Source organism: Euprymna scolopes, chromosome 8, assembly GCF_053919585.1.
Source record: "Euprymna scolopes isolate OS-2025 chromosome 8, ASM5391958v1, whole genome shotgun sequence".
NCBI classification, from domain to species: Eukaryota; Metazoa; Mollusca; class Cephalopoda; order Sepiida; family Sepiolidae; genus Euprymna; species Euprymna scolopes.
Window position 1 is genome coordinate 45,644,159 of NC_136489.1, and position 14,022 is coordinate 45,658,180.

At 34.2% G+C, this 14,022-nt stretch overlaps 1 protein-coding gene across 3 annotated transcripts in view; it reads right to left on the reverse strand.

Annotated features, from left to right (window-relative positions):
- LOC145283543 (cytosolic purine 5'-nucleotidase-like) overlaps positions 1-14,022 on the reverse strand; it is a 1,063,943-nt gene that overhangs the window by 916,690 nt on the left and 133,231 nt on the right. For all 3 annotated transcript variants that reach the window (XM_080132414.1, XM_080132415.1, XM_080132416.1), the window contains exon 3: positions 1,894-1,967. In XM_080132414.1, coding sequence (XP_079988540.1) covers positions 1,894-1,967 — 74 coding nt within the window. The remainder of the gene's footprint in view (positions 1-1,893; positions 1,968-14,022) is intronic.

The window sequence follows — 14,022 nt, forward strand, 5'->3', positions numbered from 1 at the left end:
AAACAAAAAACGGAAAGACACAGAGAGACGTGCTTGCAAGTATTATGCTTTTTCTAAGCAGTTCACTTTTTGTAAATAAAAAAAAAAAAAGATCAAGCCGAGGTCAAAACCAAAGCCTAAACACAATGAGTCAAGCATGATAACAATTAGGACAGCCTGACATGATCTTTAAAAAGTGTTTTCAAACCTGCTAATTCTTAACATAGTAATCTATCATCGGAATCATTCATGCATGCGCATTTGTGAAGCAGTTGAAAAACAGATAAAAATCCAATGACCCACCACACATACCAAATTTTCAATTTTGACCCTTTAGCAGCCCTTTTTTCTTAATGTAACCGATTAAAAAGTTTTCTACATGTCTGAATACCCTATATAACAAACCTCAAGTCTGTAGATAAAAAATTTGTTGGTTACATAGATATACTCAAAATAAGTAAAGCAGAGGGAATATGGTAAAGAAAAAGGTGATTATCCATTAATGTGTAATCACCTTTTTCTTTACCATATTCCCTGTGCTTAACTTATTTTGTTTTCAAGTAAGATCTTTGACTTATTTGTTGTTTCATCAAATACTTCTGCATGCAAAATTCGATCCCGCATTTTGCTAATTCCTACCCTCTGATGAGAAGGAGAGTATTTCTTCGAAACTCCGCAGATTAAGGACTATCCATTTATCTAATGTTTCCTTTTCAGATTAAATATGTTTTTAACTCATTTCAAAGTGTTTTTCAATATATTTCATTAACTGTTTGTTCATATTATAAGCTTTATTTCCTATTTGGTATTATCGAGCTTTTATATCTGGCTGAGATAATTTTATAAATATTAATTCTTTAATATTTATAATTTACTTTAATTTTATCATCTTGGATCATTTTGGTAAATTCAATTGTAATTTTCATTTTATATATATATATATATATGAACAAAGCTTTTTTCTTAGAACTGCACGCCTGTGGAATTGTCTTCCGTTTTCCTGCTTTCCGGCTGACTACAATATGGTTGTCTTCAAGTCTAACGTAAATAAGTTCTTGATGAGCCGTTCCATATAAGTTATCAACTTTACCAAATTTTCATTACTAATGATTACTATAATGTCCAATTTCTACTGTACACTCTTTAACCCTTATCCTTGAGTGGCCTCTTGGCCTTGATAATGTGGTGATACCTATGTAAAAAAAAAAAAAAAAAAATATATATATATATATATAGATAGATATATAGGCAGATAGTATACTGGTAAACGTAAGTTTTCGAGCCTTGTAGAAGGAGCTCACAATCTTTGCAGCAGATTTGGCAGTACCTTTGTTCACAGATACCTTCAGTCTTTATATGGAAATGTTTTCTTTCCCATATCGTCATAAAAACCTTTAAAAAATCATTTTGTATTCTAACAATGAACCATTTATATAATGACTAAAACACGTTTCCAATAAAGAAAACATTACCATAAAATAGATTTCAAGTAAGGGTTCAGAAGAAAGACAAATCGATATTAAGTGGAAACAAAATATACTGAACTGAAAAGCAAATACAACTAATAAAGAGAAGTGGTTATACGTCAGTCTGACTGCCACGTGTGCATGACTAGCATATAATCTGTGTGACAATGCTGAGACACATATCTTCGGGTTTTATAGTAAGAGAAAGAGTTCATTATTATCTGTCAGGGTAGCACCGCAACCCTAACATATACAGGGCCAAATAGCCTTGCATAAACATTTAGATCATATAGAGAGGAAACTACTCTTGTTTTGAGTCACTTTGCTATTTTTTATGCTAACAAACTTGAAAGAGCTGAAATGCAAAAATAATAACTGCCCGTTCAAAAATAAATTTGTTGAATTTAAATAAAAGTTAATTTTAAAACGAACAATGACAATTACTTACCTGCAATGGTGTAATCCATGTCGAATCCTAGAAATTTTACCTTCTGTAACATGAGACCCCTGTTTACAAAAATTCTGAAAAAGAAATAAATTGATTGATCAGTTAAAAATAAATTTAAAAAAAAAAACAATGTTTTTAATAATACTTAAAACTTTATAATATTTCTTTAATTATGTGAGCAAAGTGGCAGACGCAGCCTGCAGACCAAGCGTTCAGTATTTCAGTTCGGTAGAAGACATGGCTCCACATTTTTTTTTTAGCAGTTGCAAACACTATTCTCATACTGTTCTTATTTGAGCAGTGGCAGGTTGAAGGGAATTAATTTGTATATGTATACATGCACAGAAAGATTCCCGAATTTAACAAAATACATCTGAAGAAGGTTGAAGGTTACATCGACCGAAACATTATGAAAATAACACTCAAAATGACAACAGTAGTCCAAAGAATCCAAATAATACGAATAATAAATTCTCATCTCAAAACTTCAGAAACAAAGACCAAAATCAAAGTCGCCTAGGACAATCATTCAGACTTCATATGGAGGTAAATAGCTTCTACCTGTATCTTTGCTAATTTTTGTCAATAAATTTTATTTAATGAATGACTATTTATCAAGGCTAAAAGCCAATCGATGAACAAAGTTAATGAGATGAATCGATTATTAAATGAATATTATGAGAGGATTGAAAATGATGAATGGAATGAACAAAATTTACTTATGAAGACGATTTTGGACAACTATTTCTTTATATTGTATCCAAATATAACCATATTGTACTCTGCAGAGAAGCAGTCCCGTCTTCTGTCTATGTTAGGCGCATAGAAAAAAGAAAAGTTCTTTGCAGTGGTGATAGCAAGATAAGTTCTTGTGACGAATGTCCTATAACAACCATTTTTCCTCAAAACTGTTATGAGGTAAGCTGATCTAGACAGTTCAGGAATAAATGGAATTATCCAGATGCAATACAGTTGCAGTGATTCATGGCAGTCATGGTTTCAGAATCATGACCTGTACTTCTATAACATACTTTTGTTTAGACACTTGTTAATTATATCACTGTGTTTGTCTTGATTATTATTGGTCTTTTAAGCTACAATGCTAGTGCTGAAGGATTTAAAATTTACATTGGCATAAAAATACGACGTACCTATATTTTCCTGATTGGTCCTACATAATTTTAACAGCTTCAACCAAAGATTACAATTTTGAAATATGAATGTCATATATTGAACCAAAGTGCTCGTCTGAGCTCCAATCTATGGTCACTCTTTGCCAAACTTTCACAAATAAATACTCGACTAGCAATAACCACTATCAACAATTTCCCCCACTCTCTATCTATGCCTAAATCTAAATGCACATTCTATGAACAAAGCATCTTTCTTAGAACTACCCACATGTGGAACACTGTTCCATTCGCCTGCTTCCCGGATGATTACAATATGATAACCTCTAAGTCCAATGTAAATAAGTTCTTGTTGGGCCACTCCCTTAAATAATCCAAATTCTACCCAATCTATGCCATTAGTGATTACTACACTATCACCTTACATTCATTAACCTTTATCCTCGAGTAGCCTTCGGGCCTTGATAAGTGGTGACTCCCTTGTAAAAGAAAAAGGAATTAGTTTTATGAGCGTGACACAGAAGCAAATTCAAGCACACTAAGAATTTCCTTCTCTAAAATTAGAATAATACAAAGTATAAGAGTTATTCCAAAAGTAAAACCATTTTTTTTTTAACTCAAAAAGTTGAAGAGCTATGAAGATGGGAGTGGTACCGTTAAAATGAGTGACTTTTTGTGCGGTAGGATTCATTTATTTTATTTATTTTTATTTATTTTTTTACATAATCACCAACATTCTCAATACACTTTTGACAGGAATTAAATGACGTATCTCTGCTTCTGAGGCACGTCCATGGAAGAGGTTGCTTTCTTAGAGTCTTACACTGCCAATACCTGCAATAAAGAGATGAAACTTTCAGAACAGATAAGTTCAGTTTTCATAACAATGTAATTTACAATCCCCTCTGATGCATTCGGGCAGAATTTAAAAATAGGAGGCATTACTTTTGGAAGGCCCCTCATATTATTAGAGATTTATTGGGAGGTGATGGGGTTCAGTGGTTAACGGGAATGATGACATATTAGTCGGGAATTTTGTAATGCTCGATTTTCTTCTTTATTTGATCGAATATAATCTATATATAATTAAAGTTGTTACAATCTGTTTAAAAACTCATTTTATAATTTTGAAGATACACTCCTATAAGCATATTCTATAAACTAATTTTCTATATAATACAATGTAAGGAAAAAGAATAAAAAAGGATAACATGATTCAATCCAAGACAACGTTCAGTTTTCCTACTATAATAGTTACTGGTTAAAAATAAGACTTGTATTGAAAAAAGTAATAAAAACGATTTAAAAAAATATCTGTTGATCTATTTCGTTGCACAAAACTAGCAAAAGGTTTTATTTTTTTTAAATTTGTTTTCGAGTTGTTTCTTTTTTTTGGGGGGGGGAGATATCAATATGCACAAAATGGAATTTATACATAAATAAAATAGTAAAATTCAGTTACATCTTGCACAGAAGAAAAAAAGATTAGTTTTCATGGGGGGTAAACAAGGTGCCAAGGCAGAAGGCGCTAAACTATTGCAACTCATAACAGTTGAACAGGAAATCAGAATCTAAGAAATATATGAACTAGAAAACTTGCAAGTGGATTAATGCATGCAACAATAGTCAGCATATGTAGATTGTTAATAGACTTCATATTGCAGATTGGCAAGAAGGAACGATAAGGAAAAGCTCCATTATTCAACAAAGTAGTTATCTTCTCCTGAACAAATATGGCTGAAGATCTAAACAAGGGTTTTCACAGATTTTGTTGATTTAGTTACATTAAAAAAATTTTAAAAAAATAGATGAGAATTATTGGCTTGGTAAATGTAGAACAGTTGAAGAAGCAAGGAAAACAGGAGGAAGTGATATGAATGGAGTTGTGTGACAGTGGATTAATAAAGACTTAGTTTGGAAGTCAACACATAATTTCACTCCATGCAACAAAAGTCCTCAATTCTCACTGGCCATGTTTTGCATACATCAGACTGTGCACACATGCCTGGTAAACTCTTCCCTTGATCGACAATGATAACACTCTGCTGGTTAGTAATAACAGAAGTCCCTGAACTTACTCTATCCACTTGTAATTTTCCAATCATATAAGTACCTCCTGCTTCATCCTGCGCTCCCAGGCACTGCCGCTTAGTTTGCAAAAAAAAAAAAAAAAAAAAAAGAAAAAAAAAGGCAAATTCTTGAGTTGTAAGTCATTTTAGTTTTAGTCTAGTCCTATGAACACAAAACCTACAAAACTGGTCCTTACTCTAGACTAAAACGGGACCTACTCTGGATTAAAAACATGTCAGAGCTGGCGTTTGTTTTTGTTTCTCAATATCCTCTACCTAAGGCACATCCAAGTACCAATCAAGCCTTGCTCCATTCACACGACAAATGCGCACAACAGACACCCACCTTTCATTAAAGTCCGACGAAGAGAGTCTAACCTTCTCGACCTTAATACAAACTTTTAAATGATAACGGAAGATTCGTATAAGGTGGAGAGGAGCGAAGTCCTCAGATCCATAGATCACTCTCATACATGTGTTCCAGATCACACCTCTCATAACAACTAGCAATGTCAGGAACATTTCTTCATCAGTTGTCAGAGCCCAATTGCTACAGACATTGATAGAAACCAAAGTAAGAGACGATACGTTCAGTATGCAAACCATGAGACCTGTAACAAATTCAATCAGGCGCACAACGATGTGACAATAAACGAAGGTGTGACAAAGTCTCGACTTCATCGCCACACCATTTACAAATAGGTGAAATAGCTAAACCAGCTGAGTGAAGTCTCTTACCAACCCAGAGTGCGTCTCGAATTACCAGCAGGCCAGGGAAGCCTCATTGTGAGTGAGACACCCCAACCCAGGCGCCCAAGGCCAGACTGAGCGAAGCCGCCCCTTCATCAAAGGGAGCCCCTCATCAATAACATCCCTAACGGATCCTCTCACTAAAACCCGATATAATGCTTTTCGGGACAATAGCATAGTGTTAGAGAGATTTTCTTTCACTCTTAAAAGGAACTTCAATGCGCGATGACACTCGCGAAAGAAGGAGCACTCACCTTGAACCAACCTGTGTGCTACCCCTTCGGACTAGTGCTCACTCCTCAAAGCCGGAAAGGCTTTCTTATCATCCTCTTTCCAGAGGTCACCATTTCTCCTACTTTGTGTACACATTTGATCCAGGTCGTAGAACCAAAGCGTGTGGAGACAAATCTTCACATTTAACATACACAGACCACCTTCAGAAGGATGGAGATGATATCGCGACAGATAATAGGGGCCCTTCCAAGCCACAAGAAATTGAAAAGAGCCCTCTGCAAATTTAGAAGAGTATCTGATGGGATAGGAAGAACTGATAGACGGTAAAGGAATATTGGATAGATGTGAGAGTTGCACACCTACACTCTCCCCTTTAACGAAAGGTTTCTACTAATCCAGAGCATCTGTGGACTGGACTGCTTTCAGAACCTCCAACCAACTTTTCTCCAGCTGGAGGTCAGGACCGAACCAGATACCAAGTATCTTGCAAAGCCCGTCGCTCCAGCTAAAGGGTACCTGAAGGGGGACACTCCTCCAGGCACTGATGCACAAACCCGAAGACTTGTTGCAGTTAATTTTGGCCGCTGTTACCGTTTCATACAATCTGATTTCTACACTGACGACACTAATCTCAGCATTGCTCGTTACAAGCACTGTTACATCATTGGCATAGGCGGAATACTTCACCAGGGAAGCGGCACTTGGCAAAGTGGTTCCCTGTAGGATGGGATTCACCTTTAGCCTACACAAGAAAGGTTCCAGCTCAAGCACATAGAGCATCAGTGATAAAGGGCAACCCTGACGAATAGAACGTGATAAGCTGAAGGACCTCGATCTCTTCCCATTCACTCCTACCATCACCGTGGGGTAAGCATAGAGAAGATAAACCCACAAATGAAATTGTGGGCCAAAACCAGCCGCCGACAAAACAGCCCCAAATATCGATGGTCAACCCTATCGAAAGCTTTAGACGGATTTAAATTAATCAGCGCAGCCTCAGTGTGGACTTTTTCTATCATCAAGCGTATTGTATGCAAATTATCCTGGATTGTCCTGCCCTTCACAGCACAGGTTTGCTCAGGGCTAATAAGACTAGCTAGTTCAAACTGAAAGCGATTTGCGAGAATCGGCCAAAATCTTTAACTCAGCATTAAGCATCGTTAAGGGCCGATAATTATCTAACCCATCCCAACCATTTTTGTTTTTGTGTAACAGCTTCACAATACTCATAGTAAAGTACTTGGGGATTGAGCCGTTCCTAAACCATGAGTTAAATAAAACTGTCAGCAAGGGAATAAAGATGTGCAACAACCTCAAATCCACTTTGTATTAATCCCTGGAGACTTATTAAGGCCGATCCGCTTTAAGGCTTCAATGACTTTATACTCCATTATGCCACCTTTGCATCTAGCCGCTTCGGTTGTCGAAAGATGAGAAAAGTCAGCCAAGTAGGTGTCAAACTGTTCTAATGACAGACCAGATTCCATGGAAAAAAAGCTCCTGAAAATGGGACCTAAATGCCTCCATTACACCCTGGTTTGTAGTCACAGTACACCCATCCGACAATGTGACATGTGCGAATCAGCGTATCTGCCACAGTTTAGTAACGGGAGGGAGGGTGCGTTTGTTACTAACATTGTAAATATTTCATTTTTATATTGTACATAAAATTTTTATTTTCCAAACTCCCCTTCTTCCTTATGGGTTTTAAGTAGTTTACCATAGTATGATGTTTTTCTGGTGATTGGTGAAGGATGTATACGCTGATGGATGTTTAGTATGAATGTGGTATTGTGGTGAAAGTAGAAACTAGTTAGGTTAAATTAGTATTAGCCAGCGAAGACCGCCTCCTCTCCCCCATGTTCGGCCTTGTGTCAATTTTCTTTTTTAATGTATTTTTAAAGAAGAAAAAAAATATTTACTCATACGGATACCAAAAATATTGCAACACAAATATAGTTTTTTTACAGGCTTAGTCAAATAGTCAGGTATTTTTATATAATTCACATGAGAAATTGGATGGATAAAAGCTACTAAGGAATCATTTCTCTATAGAAATAACCTTAAGAGACCATTTACATGTTCCAGACTATTTCTCTATTATTCATGCCTATTATGACATTTTCCCACAACACCTTGTAAACATGCATTAGGTTGCATGTTTTAGTGATGCATATGAATGACAGACGTTGCAGGTGATAAATGCTCGGCCAAAGAAAAAAAGGGGGGGGTCGCAGGGAATGGACAATATCTCTAGTGAGATGTCTAGAATTTGAAAGTAAGAGATAAATAAAGACCTGACCAGAAATAGGCTGGTTTGGGAGTTAATTTATACACATGCCAGCATAGTAAACTACTGATTATGATGATTGCATTTAAAATATATAGAGAAAACAAGCTTAGAAGAAACAAACGTTAATCAACTCAGCTTTAGTTTAATAAAAAATAATTAAAGTTGAATGTAGATTCCATGAACAAAGATTCTCTCTTAGAACTGCACGCCTGTGGAACTTTTCTGTTTCCCTACTTTCTAGCTGACTACAATATGGTCATCTTCAAGTCCAACGTAAACAAATTCTTGATGAGTTGTCTCCTTAAATTTCCACTACTAACAATTACTGCAATATTGCCTCTTTACCTGCCGTACACTCATTAACCCTTATCCTTGAGTGACTCCTTTGTAAAAGGAAAAATAAATTTAAAAAAATCGAGCTCAGCCACGAGTTTTAAGTTTTGAGTGATGTTCACAAAGAAACAAGTCGGCAATCAAATTGGATGAAATGTGATTATAATTAAATCGCTTCTTTTCTGTTTAGACATAGAATGCGAGGTCACGTCGACATATTCTGGTGAGAAAAAGCTGTCACGACAAGCCAATCAGAATGTAATGTTTTCGTTAATTAGAAAAAAAAAATTCACTTATCAGATACTATTCTTGAAAAACATTGTTTATGATCATAGGTGTTTCCATAAAAAAAGAAAATTGTTTTCGTACTTACAAAAAAAATTAATAAAAAATAAACACGTAAATACATTCTATGAATAAAAAAGAAAATTTGATTTTCGCTCATAGTTGTTTCTATTTTTTCATTTTGAAAAAAAAAACAAAAAAAAACAAATAAAAAAACAAGTTCTTTCTTTAAAACATTTGTTGAAAAATATTTTTAATATATTTTTCTTATATAAAAAATATTTTCATAAAAATAAACTTACGATAGGTCTTATCTTTTTGTGGCAAAGTTTTGTTTATAGTGTTTTGAATTCATCGTCTGGCAGTGTTCACATGTACTTTTTCCAGAAACTTTTCTGGCTGTTTACCATAAACTGCCGGAAGATGCTGATGCTGCCTTACTTAAGTTCTATATCAATACCAAATGTGACAAGCCACATTCCCACTGATAGATTTCTCTTTCTGTCTTGTTAGTCTGTTTCTATTGTTTTGTTTTTACTCTGATATGAGACACACTGAACCATCAATTTGTCATGTATTTTTTTATGGCGTGAATTTCTAGGTGCATAAGGTGTTCATGCAAAACATGATTGATAAACGACTTAAATGTTTGATTTGTTTTATAACATACTAGCAGGCTGCCCGGCCTTGCCCGGTCGTAAAATACGCATAAATATATTTTAATTCATACAGAAACTGAAACATATGCTTGCAAGTATTGTTTTTTTTCTAACCAGTTGACTTTTTGTCAGTTAAAAAAAAAAAAAAAAAATACTCAAGCTGAGATTGAAACCAAAGCCTAATAACAATGAGACAAGTATAATAATTATTAGACTGAAATGCTTGTCACAAGATTCGTAATGGGAATGGGATATAGAGAAGCTATATGATATTTGGTGCAGAATGTAGTAGCAGCAAATATAGACTGCCTGTTTATCTTTGTAGTAGTAACAACATACATATTGGCAACAAAAGTAGCAGACTACATAATATGCATTGAATATGTAGCAGTTTCTGCAGGTGTTGACAAGTATATAGCAATAACATTATGCTTTTGTGTTTTAATATTTTTTCTTAGTTTAAGGTTTCTTTAAATCCCTCTGCAGAGAATTAAACATTATGAATCTTCTGTGACAAGCATGTGTGAAAGCGCATAAGAATTGTATGCCAGTCAGGCCTACCTGTGGTGAAAAGCAAACCCGGCACCTTTCAATTGCAAATCAAAAGTCTACCAATAAGTTATATCCATCCTGCCCATAGTGACAATTGAGCTTTGCCCAACGGCTATAAAAAAAACAAGCCAATAAGTCATTGGGGGTAGTTGAAAAACACAGTTGCTCTGTGTTACTGTGTTCGTGATCGTGTTGTGTCAATTCATCGATATTGTTTAGGATCATGTCATGCCAAGGCAACAGTATCGTTCGGGATTGTGTCATGCCGAACCATCGGAGGTGTTCGGGATTGCGTGGATGAACTTGTTCAGGATCGTGCTGTCATGTGTAATATAAATATATAATTTTTTGGCATTCTCTCTTCCCTCATGAAAGCACATCTTCCTCGACACACCCACAGGGAAGGAAAGAAATCTTCCAAAAACATGTCTGTTAACCAAAGAAAACTGGACAGACTTCTGTTTGGCCCACTATTTTTCACATCACTACAAGAGATTAACTTTGATCTTTTCTAATGTTACTTCCATTACATTACAGAAGTTCTTTTAATAAAGTTTGTTTTATGGCAGATTAACCCCTTCAGAGTTATATAAAGCTGAAACAATATCTGTTTTAAATCAATCGGTTAAGTGATCACAAGCTGCTATTTCATCCATAGCTAGAGTGAAATGCTAAGTTCATACCTTCCCCCATTATTATTGTGCTATATAATCAAGTAGAAAACAATGCCCAGATATAAAATAGATTTATTTTATGAGGTACAATAATAGAAGTCCGTATCAGGAAACAACAACTGATAAATGAGTTGACAATTTAACTGCTAAGTGTTTGCATTCCAACTCGCAGCTTCAACTGACTCCAACCAGTTTCACTCTCCTTAAATAAGCGTGATCCATAGTCATGTGTTCAACGTACTGTACTTGCAATAACCCTTATCCCTGAGTGGCTTCCGGGCCTTGATAAGTGGTGACCACCGTGTAAAAAAAAAAAAGGAAAAAAAAGAAGACTATATAAGGAAAGGAGCATGATGCTGGTTTATATTACACTAGTGGCATTGTCCGGTCATAAAATACACTTAAATATATTTTGATTAATGCAGATTTCATATTTATTAATATATTATATTGGACACAATATATAGTAATGACTTAAAAAGTAAAAAAAAAAAAAATGACTTGTGCAACACCACCGAGAATCCAAACCTTTAGCTTACAATTTAGTTTTTCCTTTGACGTTAATGCCTGAGCTATGAAGACATGTTTGCTGCAAGGGTAAAAATTAAAACATGAACCAATAGCTATTAAGTTACACATCCATATTCGTAGTGCCATCGTTCAACCTTCACCTGGCAAATTCCATTTTTTTAATTTTCACACTTTTGCCCCTGATTTTCCCCAGCTAAAACCCAAATATAAAGTTTTGTGTGGGTTCGAATACCCTATATATTAAGTTTCATGTCTCTAAACAAAAAACGAACAGGAGTTTGGTAGGCAAAATTTTTTAAACAAATATATATACGCATACATAAATATATATAGAAAGAGGTTTGTGTTTACCTTTTTACGTAAATATTATGCAAGTATTAATTGTGTACAATATCTTCATGAATATAATTACGTGTAAAGAGGATTATCCCATAAGAAAACCGATAGAACTAATAAGGTATTAATTAAAATGAATGTTTAAAAGAATATGCAAATTAGCTAAATCTTTTGCTAGTGAATGCAATTCTGCGACCCATATATAAGAAAGTTGTATTTTCTTTTTAAATAAATAGAAAAAAGGGGTTTTAATATGAATATCAATACACACAAAAGAAAAACGAATTTATAGGAGTATAGATTTAATCATCTTCATGTCATGACAAAGTGTTCGGATTCCAATTTGCAATTTCAAGTGAGTCCAACCAGTTTCGCTTTCCTTAAATATATGTGAACAATAGTCACAACAAAATTATATTTTTTATAACAGACAGAATTTTCAAATTAAACCTCATGATTTTCAAAATGATGCAGGTTTGACAGAAATTTAAGTTTGGGCCAGATTAACATGCATGTATAGTACCATTTTAAAATATGTTGTTACTGTTAAAAGTTTTAGGTAAGGAGACAAGAAACAATATTGGCCTCCATAGCTCTGCTAAAGCAATTAATTCTGCCCAGGATTGCCTCCATCTATTCTTTCTTTTCTCCTTCCATGTCCTTTTTTCAAAACTTCTCTTACCCACACTAAATCTTTTCCCTCTTTATCCTCTATCATTTCTTTTCCCTCTCATGTCTAGAAATATTCCTCAGCTTTAGAGAAGCCATCTTGATTGAAAATCAGGAATCGTGAAATACAGTTAACTGACCAAAAGTCGTTTTTTTTTTTTTAATCCATAGGATGAGTAAAATGGTAGGTTCATACCTTTTCCCATAAATATTAGTGAATAAGTAAATTCTACAAGAGATTCCATATGATTTAAGTTGGATAGAGGTGATTCCATAGATTCTTGTATCCATTAGGCGAATCAAAAACTTCTTTGAAAAAAAAAAACAAAAAAAACTTCCAAGTCAGCTGAAGAAACTCTAGATCAATCCACGTTCAGAATCATAAAAACGAACAAAGAAATCAATAAGAAATATACAAAATCATCACGCCAGATTAAATGTTAAATCCTGCACTCATTATATTCTTCTTTTTTTTTTTTTTTTGTGGCATCAAAATCTGACGGAAAAAGCATTTTTTGCCAGAAGCAGTCATGAAATAACAAGAACCTTTTGAAAATTCTATTCTCAGACAAAAGTAAACCAACTCAAAAAGGTTTTCTGTTATTTATAATTATTTTCGATTTATTTCTTGGAAGTTATTTCTTTTTGAGGCAAATGAAAAATGCAACAATTTCCATGATTGGATTAACAGAAGAAGAAAAAAAAAAGGAGCAAATGCAAGCCTTTTCTTTTTTTCACTTTCTAAATATAAGATTACATTTTATGCTGATTTTGTAAGTTTACTCGAGCTGGAGATTATATATATATATATATATATATATATATATATATACTAGCAAAAGTACCCATCGTTGACTGGGTTCAAAAACAGCCTACAGAAAATGGACTCTGATTTATGAAAGTATGATAGATTATGAAAAAGAAGGGTTGTAAAGAGATAGCTTCGAATTTGGAGGTATCAAAACCAAAGCAAAATATGATGAAAGTAAAAATAAAATAGATAAACCCCATAATTTATTATACCATACATGTTCACACTGAAACACTTACCACAATATTCTGTGGATATATATTAAAAAACCTTGTTAAACTTTGTGACATATTTCCATTCTATGGAGGTCAGGCGCGAACGTACACTCCATAATTTTGTTATATCATATTTCTTCAAACTGAAACATAATTATCAAAGTATACTTACGCAGATAGATATGAAAAGTCTTTATTAAAGTGTGTGCCTATTTCCATTCTATGGAGGCCAGACACGAACACAGACCCCACAATTTTATTATACCATCCCTATTTAAGTTAAAACATACTTATCAAAATATTATCATGTACATCTATATCAAAAACACTTGTAAACGTTTTTTGTTTCATTTTTAATTTTTTTTATTTCCATACTTTGTGGACCAGGCGCGAACGCAGACCCCACAATTTTAATGAACCACCGTTCTGCCAGATCAAACATACCCATTCCTGTGTCTCGATACATCTTCTATCAGTATATGTGATCAATTTTCTATAATAGTCAACCATATAGGAGCCTATTTGTGACCAGACACACACACAGACATTCAGCTTTATATTATATATATATATATATAAGTAGTTTCA